This window comes from Anolis sagrei, chromosome 3 (assembly GCF_037176765.1).
Source record: "Anolis sagrei isolate rAnoSag1 chromosome 3, rAnoSag1.mat, whole genome shotgun sequence".
Taxonomy (NCBI): Eukaryota; Metazoa; Chordata; class Lepidosauria; order Squamata; family Dactyloidae; genus Anolis; species Anolis sagrei.
The window spans coordinates 73,209,245-73,226,796 of NC_090023.1; the positions used below are offsets into that span (position 1 = coordinate 73,209,245).

Here is a 17,552-nt window from a genome sequence, read left to right on the forward strand (position 1 = left end):
GAGTGGAGGGGCGGGGCATCGGTGGGTGTGGGTGGGGCTTTGGCAGAGGGGGTGGGAGGAGGAGGAGTGTAGGGGCGGGGCCTCATTGGGTGTGGGCGGGGCTTTGGCGGAGAGGGGTGGGAGGAGGAGGAGGAGTGCAGGGGTGGGGCGTAGGTGGGTGTGGGCAGGGATTCGGCAGAGGAGGGTGGGAGAAGGAGGAGGAGGAGTGCAGGGGCAGGGCGTTGGTAGATGTGGGCGGGGCTTCAGCAGAGGGGGGTGGGAGGAGGAGGAGTGCAGGGGTGGGGCATTGGTGGGTGTGGGCGGGGCTTTGGCAGAGGGGGTGGGAGGAGGAGGAGTGTAGGGGCGGGGTGTTGGTGGGTGTGGGCGGGGCTTTGGCGGAGGGGAGAGGGAGGTGCGGAGGGTGTGTTGGCCGTTTGGCCATGTGCGTGCACTGGGGACTTTGCGCCATTGCGCATGCTCAGTTGTTTTGTCCTTTTGTGAGTGTGTTGTTGTGTTGTTTTTTTATTTTTATTCGATTTGTTTGTACCTTGTGGGTTGAGGTATGTGCATGGGAATTTTGGTTAATTTTTGTTGGTTTTTTTTTTAGTTTTGCTGTCCCGTTGGACGCCCCTTACAGATTTATATATATAGATGGAATATTCTGAGGATTTTGACTTAGGTATATTTTAAAATGCAGTGCTAGAGGAAAGTTTATTTATTTATTTTCTATTTCTACCTTGGTCTATTTCACCTTGAAGGGGACTCAGAGAAGCTTCCAAATTGGCAATATTCAATGCCATACAACAAAATATACAAATAAAATATACACATACATTAAAATCAATAAAATTAAAAAGTCTTAACATATTAATTCATTAAAAGCAGCTATTAAAACCATACAAGATCTGAAGTCATAATCCAGGAGCCATTCAAATCATATTTGTTATAAGAACTATATAACAACACATACCAATTTATGTATTTAAGAGAATGAAATTGTATTTAAAGTACACTTAACATATTTCTTGCTCTGACCTTCATTAGATGCTGCCTTGGAGCTGAAGGTTTCTTTCTTATTAAACTGAGCAGTTCTTAAAGGTAAGAAGACACCCTTATTGAAGGCACAAAATGTAAATGCTTCCTAAACACATAAATGCATTTTTGAAATGAGAGAAATATTTCATGATCTTACTTTTTCATGTAGTCTTCGTGTGAGGTATGGTAGAAAGTAATTAGACTGATTTTCTTTTAACCATGAATTTTATTCTGTGTTTAACCAAGGTTATCTCCTCCAAAGTAGTTCCCTTGGACAGTTATATAGCAACAGAGACAGACCTGACAACCTCTGAGGATGCCTGCCATAGATGTAGGTGAAACGTCAGGAGAGAACGCTTCTAGAACATGGTCATATAGCCCAAAAAACCTACAACAACCCAGACAGAGACATAGTTTATATTGTTCGTAGCAGGGCCGGAAGGCTTCTCCTGGAATGCATTTCAGTTCATCAGTTAATCTGTTCTGGATATTATCCTAAGTTCCAAAATGCCACCCTTTCAAGTGGTTTTTGAGCTGGGGGGAATTAGAAGTCACAGCAACCAAGATCTGGTGAATGGAGGGGGGTGATGCCTTGAGAATCACAGGAATGTTTTTTTTTCTGCAAAAAAAATCATTGATCGAGACTGCCATGTGACTTGCCTGGTTGCACATGTGCCACCCTCTTCTTGAGCCTTTCAAGAACTTCCCAATATTTTGATTGGCTCTTTGTCTTGGGAGCACAGATTCCATGCGAACAATCCCCTGACTGTAAAAAACCCCCAATGAAATGAACCTTAATTTGATTTTCAATTTGCTCAGACTTCGCTTTCACTAGTGGATTTGCCAAGCTTTACACAAAATTTGATAACATAACATAGCTCTATTTTTTGTTGGTCCTTTTCGTAACACACCTCAGAAACATAACTTCATATCAGATGCTCTTAACAACTGCATAGCAACTGTAGCTTATTTAAATTTGTACTGAGTTTATGGCAGGAGTTAACCTAACTGCCATGTGAAGAGGAAGATAGGATAGCAGCATTGTCAGTTTGTACACAGTCTTGCCAGTCTCATTACTTTTTTTTGCTTCTGAGTAAACATGCATAGGGATGAATGAACAGTATATGACTTATCATCTTATGTAGTTGTGTTCTCAAAAAGTGCCCAGCAACCCTTTCGTGTTTTTTTACTCCACAAATGAACTTTAAAAAGTGGTTAGATACCACTTGAACTGATATGGTTCTATTCTAAACTTTTAATTCTCTGCCAGAGAGCTAAATTTTATAGATTAGGGACTAAAGAAGGGGTCCTCAAACTACAGCGTGCAGGGCACATGCAGCCAGTCGAGGGCATTTATCTGGCCCGCTGAGGAAGAGTTCTCTCTCTCAGTGGAATCAGTCTTGGCTCTGCTAACACAGAACTCCTTTCGTTCTTTCTGTCTTTCCTCATGTGCTCTCTCTCTTTCTCCCCATTTCATTCTCTCCCCCTTTCCCCTCTCTTTTTCTTTCTCTTTCTCCCTCCTCCTTTCTTTCTTTTTCTCTTTCTCTGTTCTTTTTCTCTCCCTTTCTTCTCTTCTTCCTTTTATATCCCTTTCTTCTGTGCAGCCAAAAGGCAGCCCTGAAGCTTCCCCTTGCCATCCAGCCCTCCCTCCTTTCCTCCACCTCTACTTGGGTGCAGGGCTCAAGGAGTGCCTGAGTTAAACAGGAAGGGGAGAGTGAGGGTGGCAGAAACGCCAGCTTCCTGGAGGAAAGACGTCTCCTTAAAACCTGTGGTTCCTTTTCCTTCCCTCTTTGTCCTCTTCTGGCTACATGCTAGTTTCTTCTTCATCATCTTTTTACTTATCCAACATATTCAAAACACCTCATATTCTTTCCTGGACCATCTTTCCCTTTTGAGTCTCTGAGCCCTCTCTCTGACCTCTTCCTCTCTTTATTCTCTTTGCATCTGCCATCTTCTGACATTCTCTTTCTTTTCTTTCTATACATCTACATTTACTTTCTCTCTCTCTCTTTTAAAGCCTTTTCTATTATTCTTCTATGATCCCACTTAATCTAATGGCAATTACAGTAGTTTTCTCTTGTCCTAAGCTGTTTAAAAAACATATTATCTTGGAACCTGTTAAAAGATACTATATTAAAGTAGAATTGCAGTTTATTTGGCTATACATGGAACTTATTATATAACGAATGTGGGGAAGTCTAGGTTATCTTTCAGATCCTCCTTGCTTCTTCCTTTTTCTAGAAGCAGGGACTTCCTTTTCTTTTTCTAGTGTACCAATTATTTACATTAGAAACACTCTCTCTCTTTTTTCTTATCTTTCGCAATTACTGTTTTTTAAAAACAAGTTTTAAAATAAAGAAACCTTATTTTGAAATTAGCTGGCATTTGGGGAGCTGCAAGCCTCCAACACTCTTGGCTTTTGGGAAAAAATCAAACAGTTACTGGAGTTCTACTCTACTTTTTTTTTAAAAAAAACAACAACACTTTTATTGAATTTTTAAGGGGAAAGAAAAGAAAGGAGAGGGAAAGAAAAGGGGGGTAATGGGGGGTAGGAAAGATTTACGGGTAGGAAAGAGGGAGGAGGGAAGAGGGGAAAGCTAACTATGGTTGAAAGGATATGGAGAGATATCCCTGCTAATGGGGGTGGGAGTGGAGCGGCTAGAAGGGAAGGTAAAAAAGTGGGGTAAAAATGGGAAAAAAGAGAAAAAGGGGAAAAAAAGGCTTGATAAAAAAAACAAAAGGAAACAGGAAAAAATAGTTAAAAATATGTAAAAATAAAAACACAAGTTCTACTCTATCTTAAACACTGAAATAGCTAATCTGACCAAGATATAAATATTGTCTTTCTTATTTTATATCCTAAACCATACTGATTCTATATCCTAAACCATACTGACAAATACAATTACATCTTTTAATACTTTGAACAAAGTGAAACTTTACATATTAAAACAGATCCACAGATTCAGTTATGATATAGTTGTTAACCTTTTAGAATGGGATCCCATTCAGGAGTCCTATTTACAGTTGACACACACATGCACTCACTGATTTCTTGCATGCTCCAACATGTATACAGATTATCTACCTACCTACCTACCTACCTATCTTATCTATATATATATACACAGGTATATCAATATCAATATTCAATTCATTCAATTCATTCATTCAATTAAATCTATAATAAAAGTCAGTGTTTGTGAGTATGTGGGTTTGTAAATAGCAGTTTTCTGATTGGCTGCCACTTCCACAGGCCACTGTGACCCTAACTAATGATGAACCTGGGCCAAACTTGGCAATTAGACATTGTATTACCCACTGTATGGCCTGGTGAAGTTTCAGGGAAGATAAACCATAGATGATGGGGTTTTTAGTACATTCAATTGCTTCAGCTACCACAGACCACTACGACTCCTACCAATTACTGATCAGGATCAAACTTTGAACACATACTCTCTCTCCCCCCCCCCCCCCCCCCCCATGATCCACTCTATGTCCTGGTGCAGTTTGGGGGAGGATGGACCATGGATGATGGGATTTACAGTACCTTAATTCATCTCCAGAGACCACTGCAACCCCTTCAAAGGATGGACCTGGACCAAACTTGGCACACAGACCTCCATAATATACTGCACACGGTGTAGTTGTTTGGGGAAGGATGGACTAAGGATGATGGGATTTGCAGTACCTTTACCTGATTTGGCTCCCACAGGCCACTGCAACCCCCACACATGACAGACTTGGACCACACTTGGCACAGAAAACTCCCATGGCCCACTTTACATCCTGGAGGTTTTTGGGAGGAATTGACAGTGATTTAGGGGAGATGTAGTTCACCTACATCTGCAAAGCACTGTGAACACAAACAATTATGGATCTGGACCAAATTTGGCACAAATACTCAATATGCTAAATTTGAACACTGGTGGAGTTTGAGGTGTTGTGGTTGCTTGTATTTATAGTTCATCCAACAACCAAAGAGTATTCTGAACTCCACTAACAATGAAATTGAACAAACTTGGCACACAGAACTCCCATGACCAACAGAAAGTACTGGAGGGGTCTGGGAAGAATTGACAGCGATTTAGGGGAGATGTAGTTCACATATATCTGGAGAGCACTGTGGATCTGGATCAAACTTGGTGTAAGGTTTTCATGCAACCATTGAAGAGGGAGAATGCCTGTTCAAGATGTCTGTAAGTAGGCTGGTGGGTGGGTGGGTGGGGGGGGGGGGGTCAGAGAGGCATCTGGCCCCCTGGCTCCCCTGACGGCATCTGTGGACCCCAGTGATGGTGCACAGAGAGGATGGAGCCTAATTTTAACCATTCTGGGCCTCTTTTCCTCCTTTTGCTGGCGCCACACGGCCGCCATTTCTCCTTTCTCCCTCCCCTGCCATAGTGTTCCCAGGGGGAGGGTTGCTTTGGGGCACTCCTTCTCCACTCCCATGGTGGCAGATGGTGGAGGGCCAACGTTGAAGGCTTTGGCGATGGTGTGTGGGGAGGATGGGGCTCACTTTTCCTAGGCCTCTTTCTCTATTTGTCCCTTGCTGGTGTCACATTGCAGCTGGTTTTCAGGGGGGGAGCATTGTGGAGGGTCGGTGTTGGGGATTCAACAGTGGCGAGTGGGTGTCAGGATGTGCCTTCATGGTTCCAAGAGATTCCAAGAGAAGTCTTCTTCCTGACAGTAGAGGGAGTATTCATGATAGATTAGTTTATGGTTGGGGCCATCTGGCCAAGGTTCCTTTGAAGATGTGGGAATGAAGTTGTAGCCTAAACTGAGATAAGCCAGGAGAGAGAGAGGGGGAGCGAGGCCAGGAGGGGGATTGGCTGGCGGGAAACCTCAGTTCTCTCTTTGCTGTTATACTGTGTGGAACGAATAAACTACAATTCCAGGATTTGCTCTTGTGAGTGTGCGTTTCATTCTAAGACCCAGCGGTATACCTGACATAAAGAGAGAACTCACAACTTCTTGTTCTACCCGTGAGGACTACAACTATCCGGGAAAGGAGCATGTTCCAGGAAGGAGGAATCCCGATGGGAGCTGGAGAGAGCATTGGGCTTTCCCCCTCCCCGAGGCTGGAGAATGAGGAGTTCGGGGACGAGGAATCTTCCCAGGCTGGAGACCTAGAGACGGGAAGAGGGATCCCCACGGCGGCGCCTGAAGACTGGGGAGCCCCCCTAACGTCCACGCAGATGCCTCCACAAAAGGACATAACCGTAAGGCGCAAGTTACCCATGTTGGGAGCGAGGGAGCCTCTCAGAGAACCCTCGCCCCTCGGCAGCGCGTTGGCGCCGTCCGCGCAGCACCTCGGGGAGAAGGTGGACGCGATGGAAAGAATGCTGCAGACTTTTTCATTCCAACTGGAGGAGATGAGAAGGGAGGTGGCGGCATCTTGGAGAGCCACGCTGGAGGAGAGAGAGCAGCGACGCTCCCTCCCGCAAGGTATGGGACGGGGATACCGACCCTCAGGAAGAGTGGCATTCGCCACGGAGGGAGAGCCTCCACACCCTCCCCCCGGGACCTCAACATTTGCATCAGGATGGGGAGGGAGAAGTCAAATCCAGGGGGGCCCCGGGAGAGGAGAACTGCGCGTAAAGTTCAACGGGGACCCCAACCAGCTCTCCTACTTCATCACAAACGTGAGACATTACATGGAAGACTATGGGGACTCCTTCCCCTCAGAAGGGGCCATGATCCACGCAGTGGGGGCCAATTTGAAGGACGCGGCGGCCGATTGGCTCATGCAAATGTATGACACCCGGGCACCTGAGTTGAGGAGGTTGGATGACTTCCTAAGGGTGCTCCGGGCGAGATTCCAGGACCCTTTGGCAGAGGAGAAGGCGAAGGGACAACTTAAAAGGATCCACCAGGGCAACAAGACTGTCTCTGAATATGCCCTGGAATTCAAAGCCATTTCAGGCAGGATTAGAGATTGGTCAGATGCTACCAAGCTCGAGTACTTCCGAGCGGGCTTGCGCTCCGATGTGTTAGAATAGTCTTTACATCGAAGCAACCCAGCCACTCTAGAAGAATGGATTGTGCTGGCAGGAAGGGTCGAATGCGACCAGGAGCAGATGCCACGCAGAGCGAGAGAGAGAGGCCGAACTCGACACCCCGCAGCAGGCCCGCAGGGGGGGCAGCGACGCCCCTCGCCCAGAGGAAGGTCAGCCAGCCGCGAGAGGAGAGGGAGGAGGGGTCCCTGCTTTGCATGCGGCCAGGAAGGGCATAGAGCGGCAGAATGCCCGAGAGGACGCACCCCTCCCAACGCTCCCAAGCCTGACAAGACACCCCCCCCGAGGCCAGCGCCAGGAACCAAACCTGCAAAGGGGAAAGCCTCCACGGCAGTGGAATCCGCTCTGGCCCCATATCAGCTTCCCGCGGAGGAGGAGGCGGACCTGGAGGGCGCAGACAGAGATTTCTACCCGGCGGGAAACGGGCAAGATCTCCTGTGAGGGGCACCGCCGACAGGAAGATCGTGAAGACGTCAGGCGGTGAGTTAAAAAAGATAAATTGTGATGTGCTTAAAATGACTGTGGTCCTGATCAACCCCAAATCGGGATTGAGAATAAAAACTGAAGCCATGCTGGACTGTGGGTGCACCAGGTGCCTAATCACCCCCTCCCTGGCAGCCAAACTGGGAGTTAAGCCCCAGGCATTAAAGACTCCTGTTATTTTCTCCCAACTGGATGGGACAGCAGCCCACGGGGGCCCAGTAAGGGAAAAAACAGACTATTTACACCTGGAAATGGGAACCCACAGAGAGTCTTTGCAGTTTGTGATATCCCCCATGGCCCACCAGCCGGTCATATTGGGGATCCCATGGCTGAGATGGCAAAACCCTCAAATTAACTGGGCTGAGGGAGTGATTTCCTTCACGGATGGGGAGTACAGGCCTGAGGGGCTCAACCAGTCACCCCCCCCCCCCGTGCAGGTACAAGGAGCACAGGCAGAGGCAGCTACGGAGGACCCACAAATTGACATCCCAGAGGGTTATCGAGAGTGGGCAGACGTCTTTAGCGAGACAGAATGTGATCAGCTGCCCCCGCATAGGAAGACGGACTGTGCCATAGAATTTGAGCCGAACGTTAAGCTGCCCAGCCCAAAGCTTTACGCCATGTCCGAGCCAGAGAGAAAAGCCTTAAGAGAATTCCTGGACAAAAACCTGGAAAGTGGATTTATAGTGCCTTCCACGTCACCGGTGGCGGCCCCAGTGCTTTTTAGGCTCAAGGCTGACGGGTCGCTGAGGCTGTGTGTGGATTATAGAGGCCTAAACGCCATATGCACCACCAACCAGTACCCCCTCTCCCTCATGTCAGACATTTTGGCGCAACTGGGTAAAGCCAAGATCTTTACAAAATTGGACATTAGAGAAGCTTTTTACCGCCTGAGGGTGAGAGAGGAGGACTGTTGGAAAACGGCCTTCAATTGTTGTTATGGGCAGTTCCAGTGGGCCGTAACTCCTTTTGGGCTAAAAGGAGCTCCAAAGGTGTTCCAACAATTCATAAATGACATCTTCCGGGAGATGCTATATGACGGCCTGCTGATTTATCTTGATGATCTGCTGATATACTCAGACTCATTAGATCAGCATATAAAAACCACACAAAAAGTGCTCCAGATCCTGAGGGAGAACCAGCTTTATGTTAAGCTCTCAAAGTGCGAGTTCCACCGCACCGAGCTCACTTATCTGGGGTTCCGCATATCCACAGAGGGGCTGGCCATGGACCCAGCTAAGATACAGGATGTGCTAGCATGGGAACCTCCTCGCACCCGGAAGCAGCTGCAGGGGTTTCTGGGATTTGCAAATTTTTACCGGCAAAACAAAATTCACAAGCCAGCCCATCCTAACGCATGTCCAGCCCTCTAAGCCTTTCGTAGTACAATGCGATGCCTCGGAGGCAACCTACGGGGCGGTGCTGTTACAAGCCAACGAGAAGGGCCAGCTCAAGCCATGCACTTACTTATCAAAAAAATTCTCTGAGACTGAAAAGCGTTGGCACGTCTGGGAAAAGGAATCCTTCGCAGTGCGAGCGGCCTTGGCTCACTGGTGACATTTCCTTGAGGGCACCCAAACTCCTTTTGAGGTGTGGACGGACCACAAAAACTTACAGGCCCTGCAGACCCCACAGAGACTTAACGCCAAACATCTCAGATGGGTCCAGTTCTTCCAACGATTCAATTTTCGCCTCAAGTTCGTCCCAGGAAAGACGAACCAGGTCGCAGACGCGCTCTCGCGCATGCCTGAGGCGGACTACTCATCCCCCACAGAGTCAGGAACGCTCTTTAGTGAACAACAGATGGGATTGGTAGTGCAGACCCGGGCCAACCTCAGAGACAAACCCTCGCCCCCCAGCCAGCCAGCCGAGGTGGTTCAGGGTTTGAGAGAGGCGGCTGAAAAAGATGAGTGGCTGCAAGAACACAAGGGGGAACTAACCCAAATGGGGGGGGCTCTGGGCTTATGGGTCCAAATATTACGTGCCAGCCTCTATGCGGAAGGACATAATAAAAAGGGGCCATGACTCGCTGCTGGCAGGTCACTTTGGGTTCACCAAGACCCTCAAGCTGTTGGCCCGCCAATTCTGGTGGCCCGCCATGCGCAGGGACATAAAAGACTATACCCAGGAGTGCCCAACCTGCGCTAAGAACAAGCAAAAGGTGGGAAAGCCCACGGGGCTGCTGCAAACAGTGGCCAACCCCTCACAACCCTGGACAGAGATTGCCATGGACTTTGTAGTGGAGCTGCCTGATAGCCAGGGTTACAACACCATTTGGACTGTGATTGATTTGTTTTCCAAACAAGCTCACTTTGTGGCCTTAAAACGGCTCCCCTCAGCCCCTGAGTTAGCAAAGCTGTTTCTTCACCACGTGTTCCGGTTACATGGCTGCCCAAGCAGAATCATAAGTGACAGAGGCACACAGTTCACCTCCAAATTTTGGAAGTCCTTTTTGTCCATGCTGGGGGCCGAGCGGGCGCTAAGTACAGCTTTCCACCCAGAGACCGATGGGGCCACCGAGAGGGTCCAGAAAACCCTACAACAGTTCCTGAGATGCTATTCCACTTATCAGCAGGACAACTGGGCTTCCCTACTGGACTTCGCTGAATATAGTTACAACAATAGCGAGCATGCGTCCACGGGAGCTTCACCTTTTAAAATTGTGGGGGGCAGGGACTTCCCCCCGTTCCCTGGCCTGATGCCCCTAGGGCCAGGAGAGACCCCCCCCGATAAATGGGGGGAGTCCATTGCAGCGACATGGCCGATGATCAAACAGACTTTGGACAAGGCCAAAATGGACTATAAGAAGTTTGTTGACAAAAAGAGGTCGCCACAGCCCCAGTTCAAAGTGGGTGACCTGGTCTACCTGTCCACCAAGTATTTGAGATCCACGCAGCCCTCACGTAAATTGTCAGCTTTATATATAGGGCCCTTCCCTGTCCAGGCTGTTGTCAACCCAGTCGCTGTACGGCTGGTGCTACCCCACACTTGGAAGAGGGTCCACCCGGTGTTCCATGTAAGCTTGCTCAAGCCCGCGTCGGCCTCTCCTAAGTGGTCTGAGGCCGATTCCCGGCCGGTCCCCATCATGGTGGGGGCCCACACTCATTTTGAGATCAAGGACATTTTGGACTCTAAACGGACACGGGGGAAGCTATATTACTTGGTCCAGTGGTCCTCTAAGGCCATCCATCCGGAGTGGGTGTTGCAGGAACACGTCAAGGCCCCGCGCCTTGTGAAAAAGTTTCACTCCGCTTTCCCCCTGAAGCCCAAGCCTTGAATTTATATCTCATTCTGTGTCTCTCTTTCTTTTTCAGATGGGGGCCATCTTCCGAGGGGGGGAGATATGTCAGGATGTGCCTTCATGGTTCCAAGAGATTCCAAGAGAAGTCTTCTTCCTGACAGTAGAGGGAGTATTCATGATAGATTAGTTTATGGTTGGGGCCATCTGGCCAAGGTTCCTTTGAAGATGTGGGAATGAAGTTGTAGCCTAAACTGAGATAAGCCAGGAGAGAGAGAGGGGGAGCGAGGCCAGGAGGGGGGATTGGCTGGCGGGAAACCTCAGTTCTCTCTTTGCTGTTATACTGTGTGGAACGAATAAACTACAATTCCAGGATTTGCTCTTGTGAGTGTGCGTTTCATTCTAAGACCCAGCGGTATACCTGACAGTGGGGAGGAGGTTATTTTTTTAAAAATTGCTAACTATTTATTATTGTTATGGTACATAACAGAACAACAGATCATTGCAGACATAAACAAATAAGAATAATTTTGATATATACATGCATATCTATGTTAGTCAATCAACAAGTTATTTCTGATGTTGAATGCATATTAATATCAGTAACTTAACATAAATCATTAAGTCTTTCTATTTCTACGTTATTCACACTTTTCCATCTATGCCTCCTTCCTGTCCCCACTCCCACATTCGGTCTCCTGGCAGATTAGAGTAATCACAAGGGCTCCTTCTCCTTCCTCATGATGGTGGGAGAGGGCCTCGCCCTCTGAGGGCATGGAGCCCTCAATATCCCTCCAACTCTCTCCCGCGCCTTGCCCCACAGGCCAAAGGAGATGGCAAGGAGAGCCTGGCCTGGCAGCCCCTTCAGCTGTGAAGGGTCATCATGCTACTCACCCCAGAGCAGAGAAGGAAAAGGGGGGGGAGCACATGAGGGCCCACCTTCTCACCTTCTCCCACGCATGCCTCTGCCATCTAGTTGCTGCTAGAGGAGGAGGAGGAGCCTCTATGTGCCGCGCTGATCTGGGAGAGGGTGGGCCAAAGGTGGCTGCACCGCAATCCCTCTTCAAAAAGTAATTGACTCCTTTAGGGATCACAACTCCTGAGTTGAGAACTGGTGAACTAAAGCATCCCATCCCTTTCCTTGTGCAAAGAGACATAAAAAGCAACAGCTCTGTTTCTCTCTCTTCACAGAGAATGGAACAGATTTCAGGAGAAAGGTTTTTTTTTGTGGGGGGCAGTATGCAGCCTGTGTGCCAAAGACATTCATCCCCACTCTAGCTGCTATTCAAACATCTGTTAAATGACATACCAATTATTCTTTGATACTCATATCATATGGTGGCTGTCTCCTGCTCCCCCTGTGCTTCACTGTAATACAAAACAACCCATGCAAACAACCCAACTTTTATTTTACTTCACATTTATGAAGGGACCAATATTTTTCCCATGTCTCATTTACATCTTTTGTCTTCCAGATGGCTCCCAAAAGACTTAAGAAGATGCTCTTTTTCACAATGGCTCTGGTCTCCATTGTTTTCTGTTTTCTTATCAAATTAATTTCTGATGGCATTTGGATATTCTGTCAGAGAAAAAGTGAGGTTGGTTTCTTTAAGAGAGACACTGGAAACTTCCTTCAGCTGCCTCTTACAGATTGTAGTAGGAACCCCCCATTCCTGGTGATACTTGTAACCTCATCTCATACACAATCCAAAGCCCGGATGGCCATTCGTGAAACATGGGGCAAAGAAAGACTGATAGAGAAGAAACGTATTGTGACTTATTTTCTTCTGGGAACTACTTTGAATCACGATGAGCAACATGCTGTTACAGCTGAGAGCCTAAAATATGGAGATATTATCCAGAAGGATTTTACAGATACCTACTACAACCTAACACGAAAGACCATGATGGGCATTGAATGGTTTCATAAATTCTGTCCACAGTCCACCTTTGTGATGAAAACAGACTCGGATGTATTTGTGAATACTTACTATCTGACAGAACTCCTGCTAAAGAAAAACAGAAGTACTACATTATTTACTGGTTTTTTAAAATTGAATGAGCGTCCAATACGGAATATATTCAGCAAGTGGTATGTGAGTAAAGAAGAATATCCAGCAAACACATATCCTCCTTTTTGTTCAGGGACAGGTTATGTTTTCTCATCAGATGTTGCCGGTCAGGTGTATAACATTTCTGAAAATGTCCTTTTTGTTAAACTGGAGGATGTTTTCATAGGACTGTGCCTTGCTGAGCTCAATATCGAACTTGAAGAACTTGATTCAAAGCAAACAATCTTCCCAGATGGGCTCACCTTTTCACCCTGCTCCTTTAAGAAAATTGTGGCAACCCATTCTGTAAAACCTCGTGAGTTGCTCAACTATTGGAATGCAATAGAGAAGTCAATGAATGAAAAGTGCCAAAGTAGTTTTTGGGTTTTTTTAAATCGAGTCAGAAGCAAATTGAGTAGTGATTATCCTTGACCATCACCACCATACCAGTGTAAACACAGTACTCGAAACATGCAGGAAAATAGAAAAGTTTGAATCCAGGAATCTTTGGTTTGAGGCTAATTTAAAAATATATTTAGTTTAGGGGTGTTGGCAGTAGTATTTTTGGAGGGAGGTGGGTGGTAAAAGTCACATCCTTAGCAGTTTTTCCTTAGGAACAAAGCTCACTACGTGTAATCAGTTATATAGATTTATTTTTAGTATGTTTTATCAGGGTTTTTGTATTTTATGATGTCTTTATTTTTTGCTATTTTGTATATTAAGTTACAGTTAGGTGGTTCTATATTGTCTAATGTGTTTTGCCTTGATGTAAATTGTATTGTTTTGTTTTTGGCATTGAATGTTTGCCATAATTGTTGGAAACTGCCCGGAGTCACTTTGGGGAGATAGTGTTGTTTATAAATAAAGTTGTTGTTGTTGTTGTTGTTGTTGTTGTTGTTGTTGTTGTTATTATTATTATTATTATTATTATGGGGCTTACTCACAGGTAATATTGAATAACATTGCAATATTAAATATCTGTTTCATTAAAACAGCTGTTTTGGGTTGAGAAACTAAACATTACATTTACTAATTTTTATATTGCACAAGGCAACAAGACATCTCTTGTCAGTAGTAAGGCCAACACCAGGATGCCATCCAGTGTTCTTATAATGACTTATAATAATAGAGTTGGAAGGGAGCTCTAAAGGCCATCTAGTCCAACCCCATCATTCTGCCTTTATGGAGGGAAAGCACAATCAAAGCACCTCTGACAGGTGGCCACCCAGGCTTAATATTAACATGAATAATAATAATAATAATAATAATAATAATAATAGAGTTGGAAGGGAGCTGTAAAGGCCATCTAGTCTAACCCCCTTCATTCTGCCTTCATACAGGGAAAGGACAATGACAATGCTGGATGGATTATGGATTTATGAATTGGCGAACGTTGACCACAAGATGATTTTATTGCTGCTATTGTATTAATTTGATTGTTTTAACTAGTTATAACTGTTGTTATATTGTATTTTGTATATTGTATTAAGTGAACTGTTGGGCATCGAATTGTGCCTTTTGTAAGCCGCCCTGAGTCCCCCCTAGGAGGTTGAGAAGGGTGGGGTAGAAGCACTCCAAATAAATAAATAAATAAATAAAGCACAATCGAAGCACCCCTGACACATGGCCACCCAGCCTCAATAATAACAATAACAACAACATCAACAATAATAACATTAATACTAATAAATAGTTGGAAGATATCCCTTAGCCCATTTAGTCCAACCCCCTTCTGCCTTCATGCAGCAAATGCACAATCAAAGTGCCCCTGACAGACAGCCACCCATTCTCAATAATAATAAAAACAATATTAAGATTCATACTAACAAAGAGTTGGAAGAGATTCCAAGGGCCATCTAGTCCAACCCCCTTCTGTTTTTCCCTGCTCACCCCTTGCCTTCTTCGGCAGCAGCAGCGATGGCAGAGGAGGAGGGAGCCCTGATGGCAGGGTTTTCCATGGCCTTGCTCTCCTGGTCCCCGCGTGGCCATGGGGGCAGTGGTGCGAGGAGGCAGAAAAGCCACACATGGGGCAAAAGAGGGAAAGGCGTGTACCTCTCCCCCTTCTCTCTCACCCCACGCGCACCTTCCTTGGCAGTGGTGGTAAAGGCACGCTTAGGGCGAGAGAGGAGGGAAAGGTGTTCACCTTTCCCTCCTCCATGCGCCTTTCCTGCCTCCACCACTGAGGAAAGCATCTGCGGGGCAAGGGAGGAGGAGGGAAAGGTGCACACCTGCAGAGGCCTGTGCTGACCTCCCAGCCGGTGAGTGTGCCCGCCCCTGCTGCTTCCAGTGAGACTTCCAGCCTCTGTCTAAAGCCTCCAGGAGCAGTGTGGTAGGCCTCCGTGGCCAGGGCTGGCCTGCTTAGCACTGGAAGTCAGGCAGGCAGGCTGCTGCGAGCAGAGTTTCTCCTCCGCTGTCTCAGCTGCATTGGCTCCGCTGCCGCTGCCATTCATCATCTGGTATATCTGGAAGATAAGACGACCCCCAACTTTTCAAAGGATTTTCAACGTTTAAAAAGTTGTCTAATAGCCTGGAATATACGGCAATTTAAAATATCTATAACTATTGATTGGGATTCAGTTTCAACTGCTCTGAATCAAAACTATAGGAGGATACAATGGTTATTGTTGTATTGTATTGTTGTATTGTGTTGGGCTTCGGCCTATTGTAAGCCGCATTGAATCCTTCGGGAGATGCTCGCGGGGTACAAATAAAGTTATAATAATAATAATAATAATAATAATAATAATAATAAAAACTTTTCTATAGTTTTTCAAATATCTGAGTTAAATGTGGAGCAGAAAGTTAATCACGATGGCCCATATCCAATTGTTCATCCAAGCAAATAAGGCACATTCAATCAATGGGAACTTGGTAAGTCAACATTTAAATTCCATATTTTTTTCTAGTTAGAACTAACACTTGGATGTATGTCAAAAAGTCTGTGAAATTGGTTTTGATTTGAATAGATGAAGATCAGGTTCTGTATATTAATCCTATTTTCAGAGCCTAGTCTGAGAAGAGATTGAAAAGGGTAATCAAAGCTCATTCTAGTGTCTGTCCAACTCCAGTAACTATGCACATCTTCAGCTTCATTCCATGATGATACTTCAGGCACCAGGTATTGGCTCACACACCAGCCTGTCCAATTTTTTTCACACTTTCTTTCATCAGTCCTAATACAGTGCACAAATATTGCACCCAATGTTGCCTCCCAAGTATATATTTGTTGCTATAGTCCAAGAACATGATCCAAAGGCATGCGTAAGGAATAATGGAGTTTCAGGCAGTCTGTGATTCCTATGATTTCTTAAAAGGAACCCCTGAAGTCAGAGCAAATGCAGTTAGTAGCAGCAAGGGGAAAAAAAAGATTATGCTCATGTTCATCCTGGGACAAAGCAACTGGTCTATAATGTTAACAGCTACTGGCAGGGAATGTGCATAAATAGTCTGTTGCCAAAACCATACTAGCTACGTTCAGACATTTATCTGAATGTATAGAAAGCTAAATAAGGATATATGTAGGTTGTGAAATCTCACCTTCAAAACATCTTCATACACCCAGAGGTATGGGAGACCTTTGTACCTGGAGTGTGAAGACCTGCCAAGGGCATTGGATCTGCAATCAGCTGAATGTGGTTTCAGAATTCATATGAATGGGAATCTTTATAGGGCCAGGTTCCCAAGTCTGAGGGCCCTTCCACACAGCCATATAATCCAGAATATCAAGACCGATAATCCACATTATCTGCTTTGCCACTGGATTATTTGAGTCCACAATGCCATAAAATTCAATTCAAAGCAAATAATATGGATTTTATACAGATGTGTAGAAGGAGCAATAGAGTATCAAAACCCCATTCAATCAAAGTCTGGTGAATCAGTGGCAAGGTGGGGCAATCATGGTGCTCCGAGCCCCACCTCGCCTGCAGCTGATGTTTCCCTATCCCATGTGAGGAAGCATTGCTGCTGCAGCTTGACTCCACAGTTTTCTATGCAACATGGGAAGCCTTCCGTGTGCCAAGGGAAGCTTCCTGCACTGCAGCCAGGATGCTTCCTCCATGGAAAAGGTAAAGGTAAAAGTAAAGGTTACCCCTTGACATTAAGTCTAGTTGTGTCTGACTCTGGGGTATGGTGCTTATCTCCATTTGTAAGCCGAAGAACCAGCGGCGTTCATATACACCTCCAAGGTCATGTGGTCAGCATGACTGCATGGAGCACTGTTACCTTCCCGCTGGAGCGGTATCTATTGATCTACTCACATTTGTATGTTTTTGAACTGATAGGTTGGCAGAAGCTGGGGCTAACAGCAGGAGCTCACCCTTTCCCCCAGATTTGAACCACCATCCTTATGGTCAGCAAGTTCGGAAGCTCAGAGGTTTAACCTGCTGTGCCACTGAGGGCTCCTCCACACTACCCTGCCAGAAGTTGCCATACATCATGTGATGGCATCTGGTTGGCAGCATGGAGGAAGTATTTTGAAAGCGTTGTAGGACACTAAATTTGTCCAGTTTGATGAGTCTCTTACGTGGCTCTCTGAACACCTACATGCCCAGTCTAATCCACTTTTAGCCATGTTGGGGACATTGTGGAACAGGATTTATTTGAAAACAGACATCTGCATCATCCATTCAGTATTCCTCATGCTCTGACATTTAAAAAAAAATATCCTACAGTATTTTTGAAGCCTGAAAATTTCCAACTTGCTTTTGGAAAAGAACTTTTGTATCCTGGCCCAATGACACACATTTCTGT

At 45.9% G+C, this 17,552-nt stretch overlaps 1 protein-coding gene across 1 annotated transcript; it reads left to right on the forward strand.

The window, feature by feature from the left end:
* The first annotated feature begins 12,224 nt into the window (after window positions 1–12,224).
* LOC132770011 (beta-1,3-galactosyltransferase 5-like) lies at window positions 12,225–13,680 on the forward strand. Its single transcript, XM_060766903.2, has one exon. The coding sequence runs from the start codon at window positions 12,225–12,227 to the stop codon at window positions 13,230–13,232; it is 1,008 nt and encodes a 335-aa protein (XP_060622886.2). The 3' UTR covers window positions 13,233–13,680.
* Window positions 13,681–17,552: the final 3,872 nt, after the last annotated feature.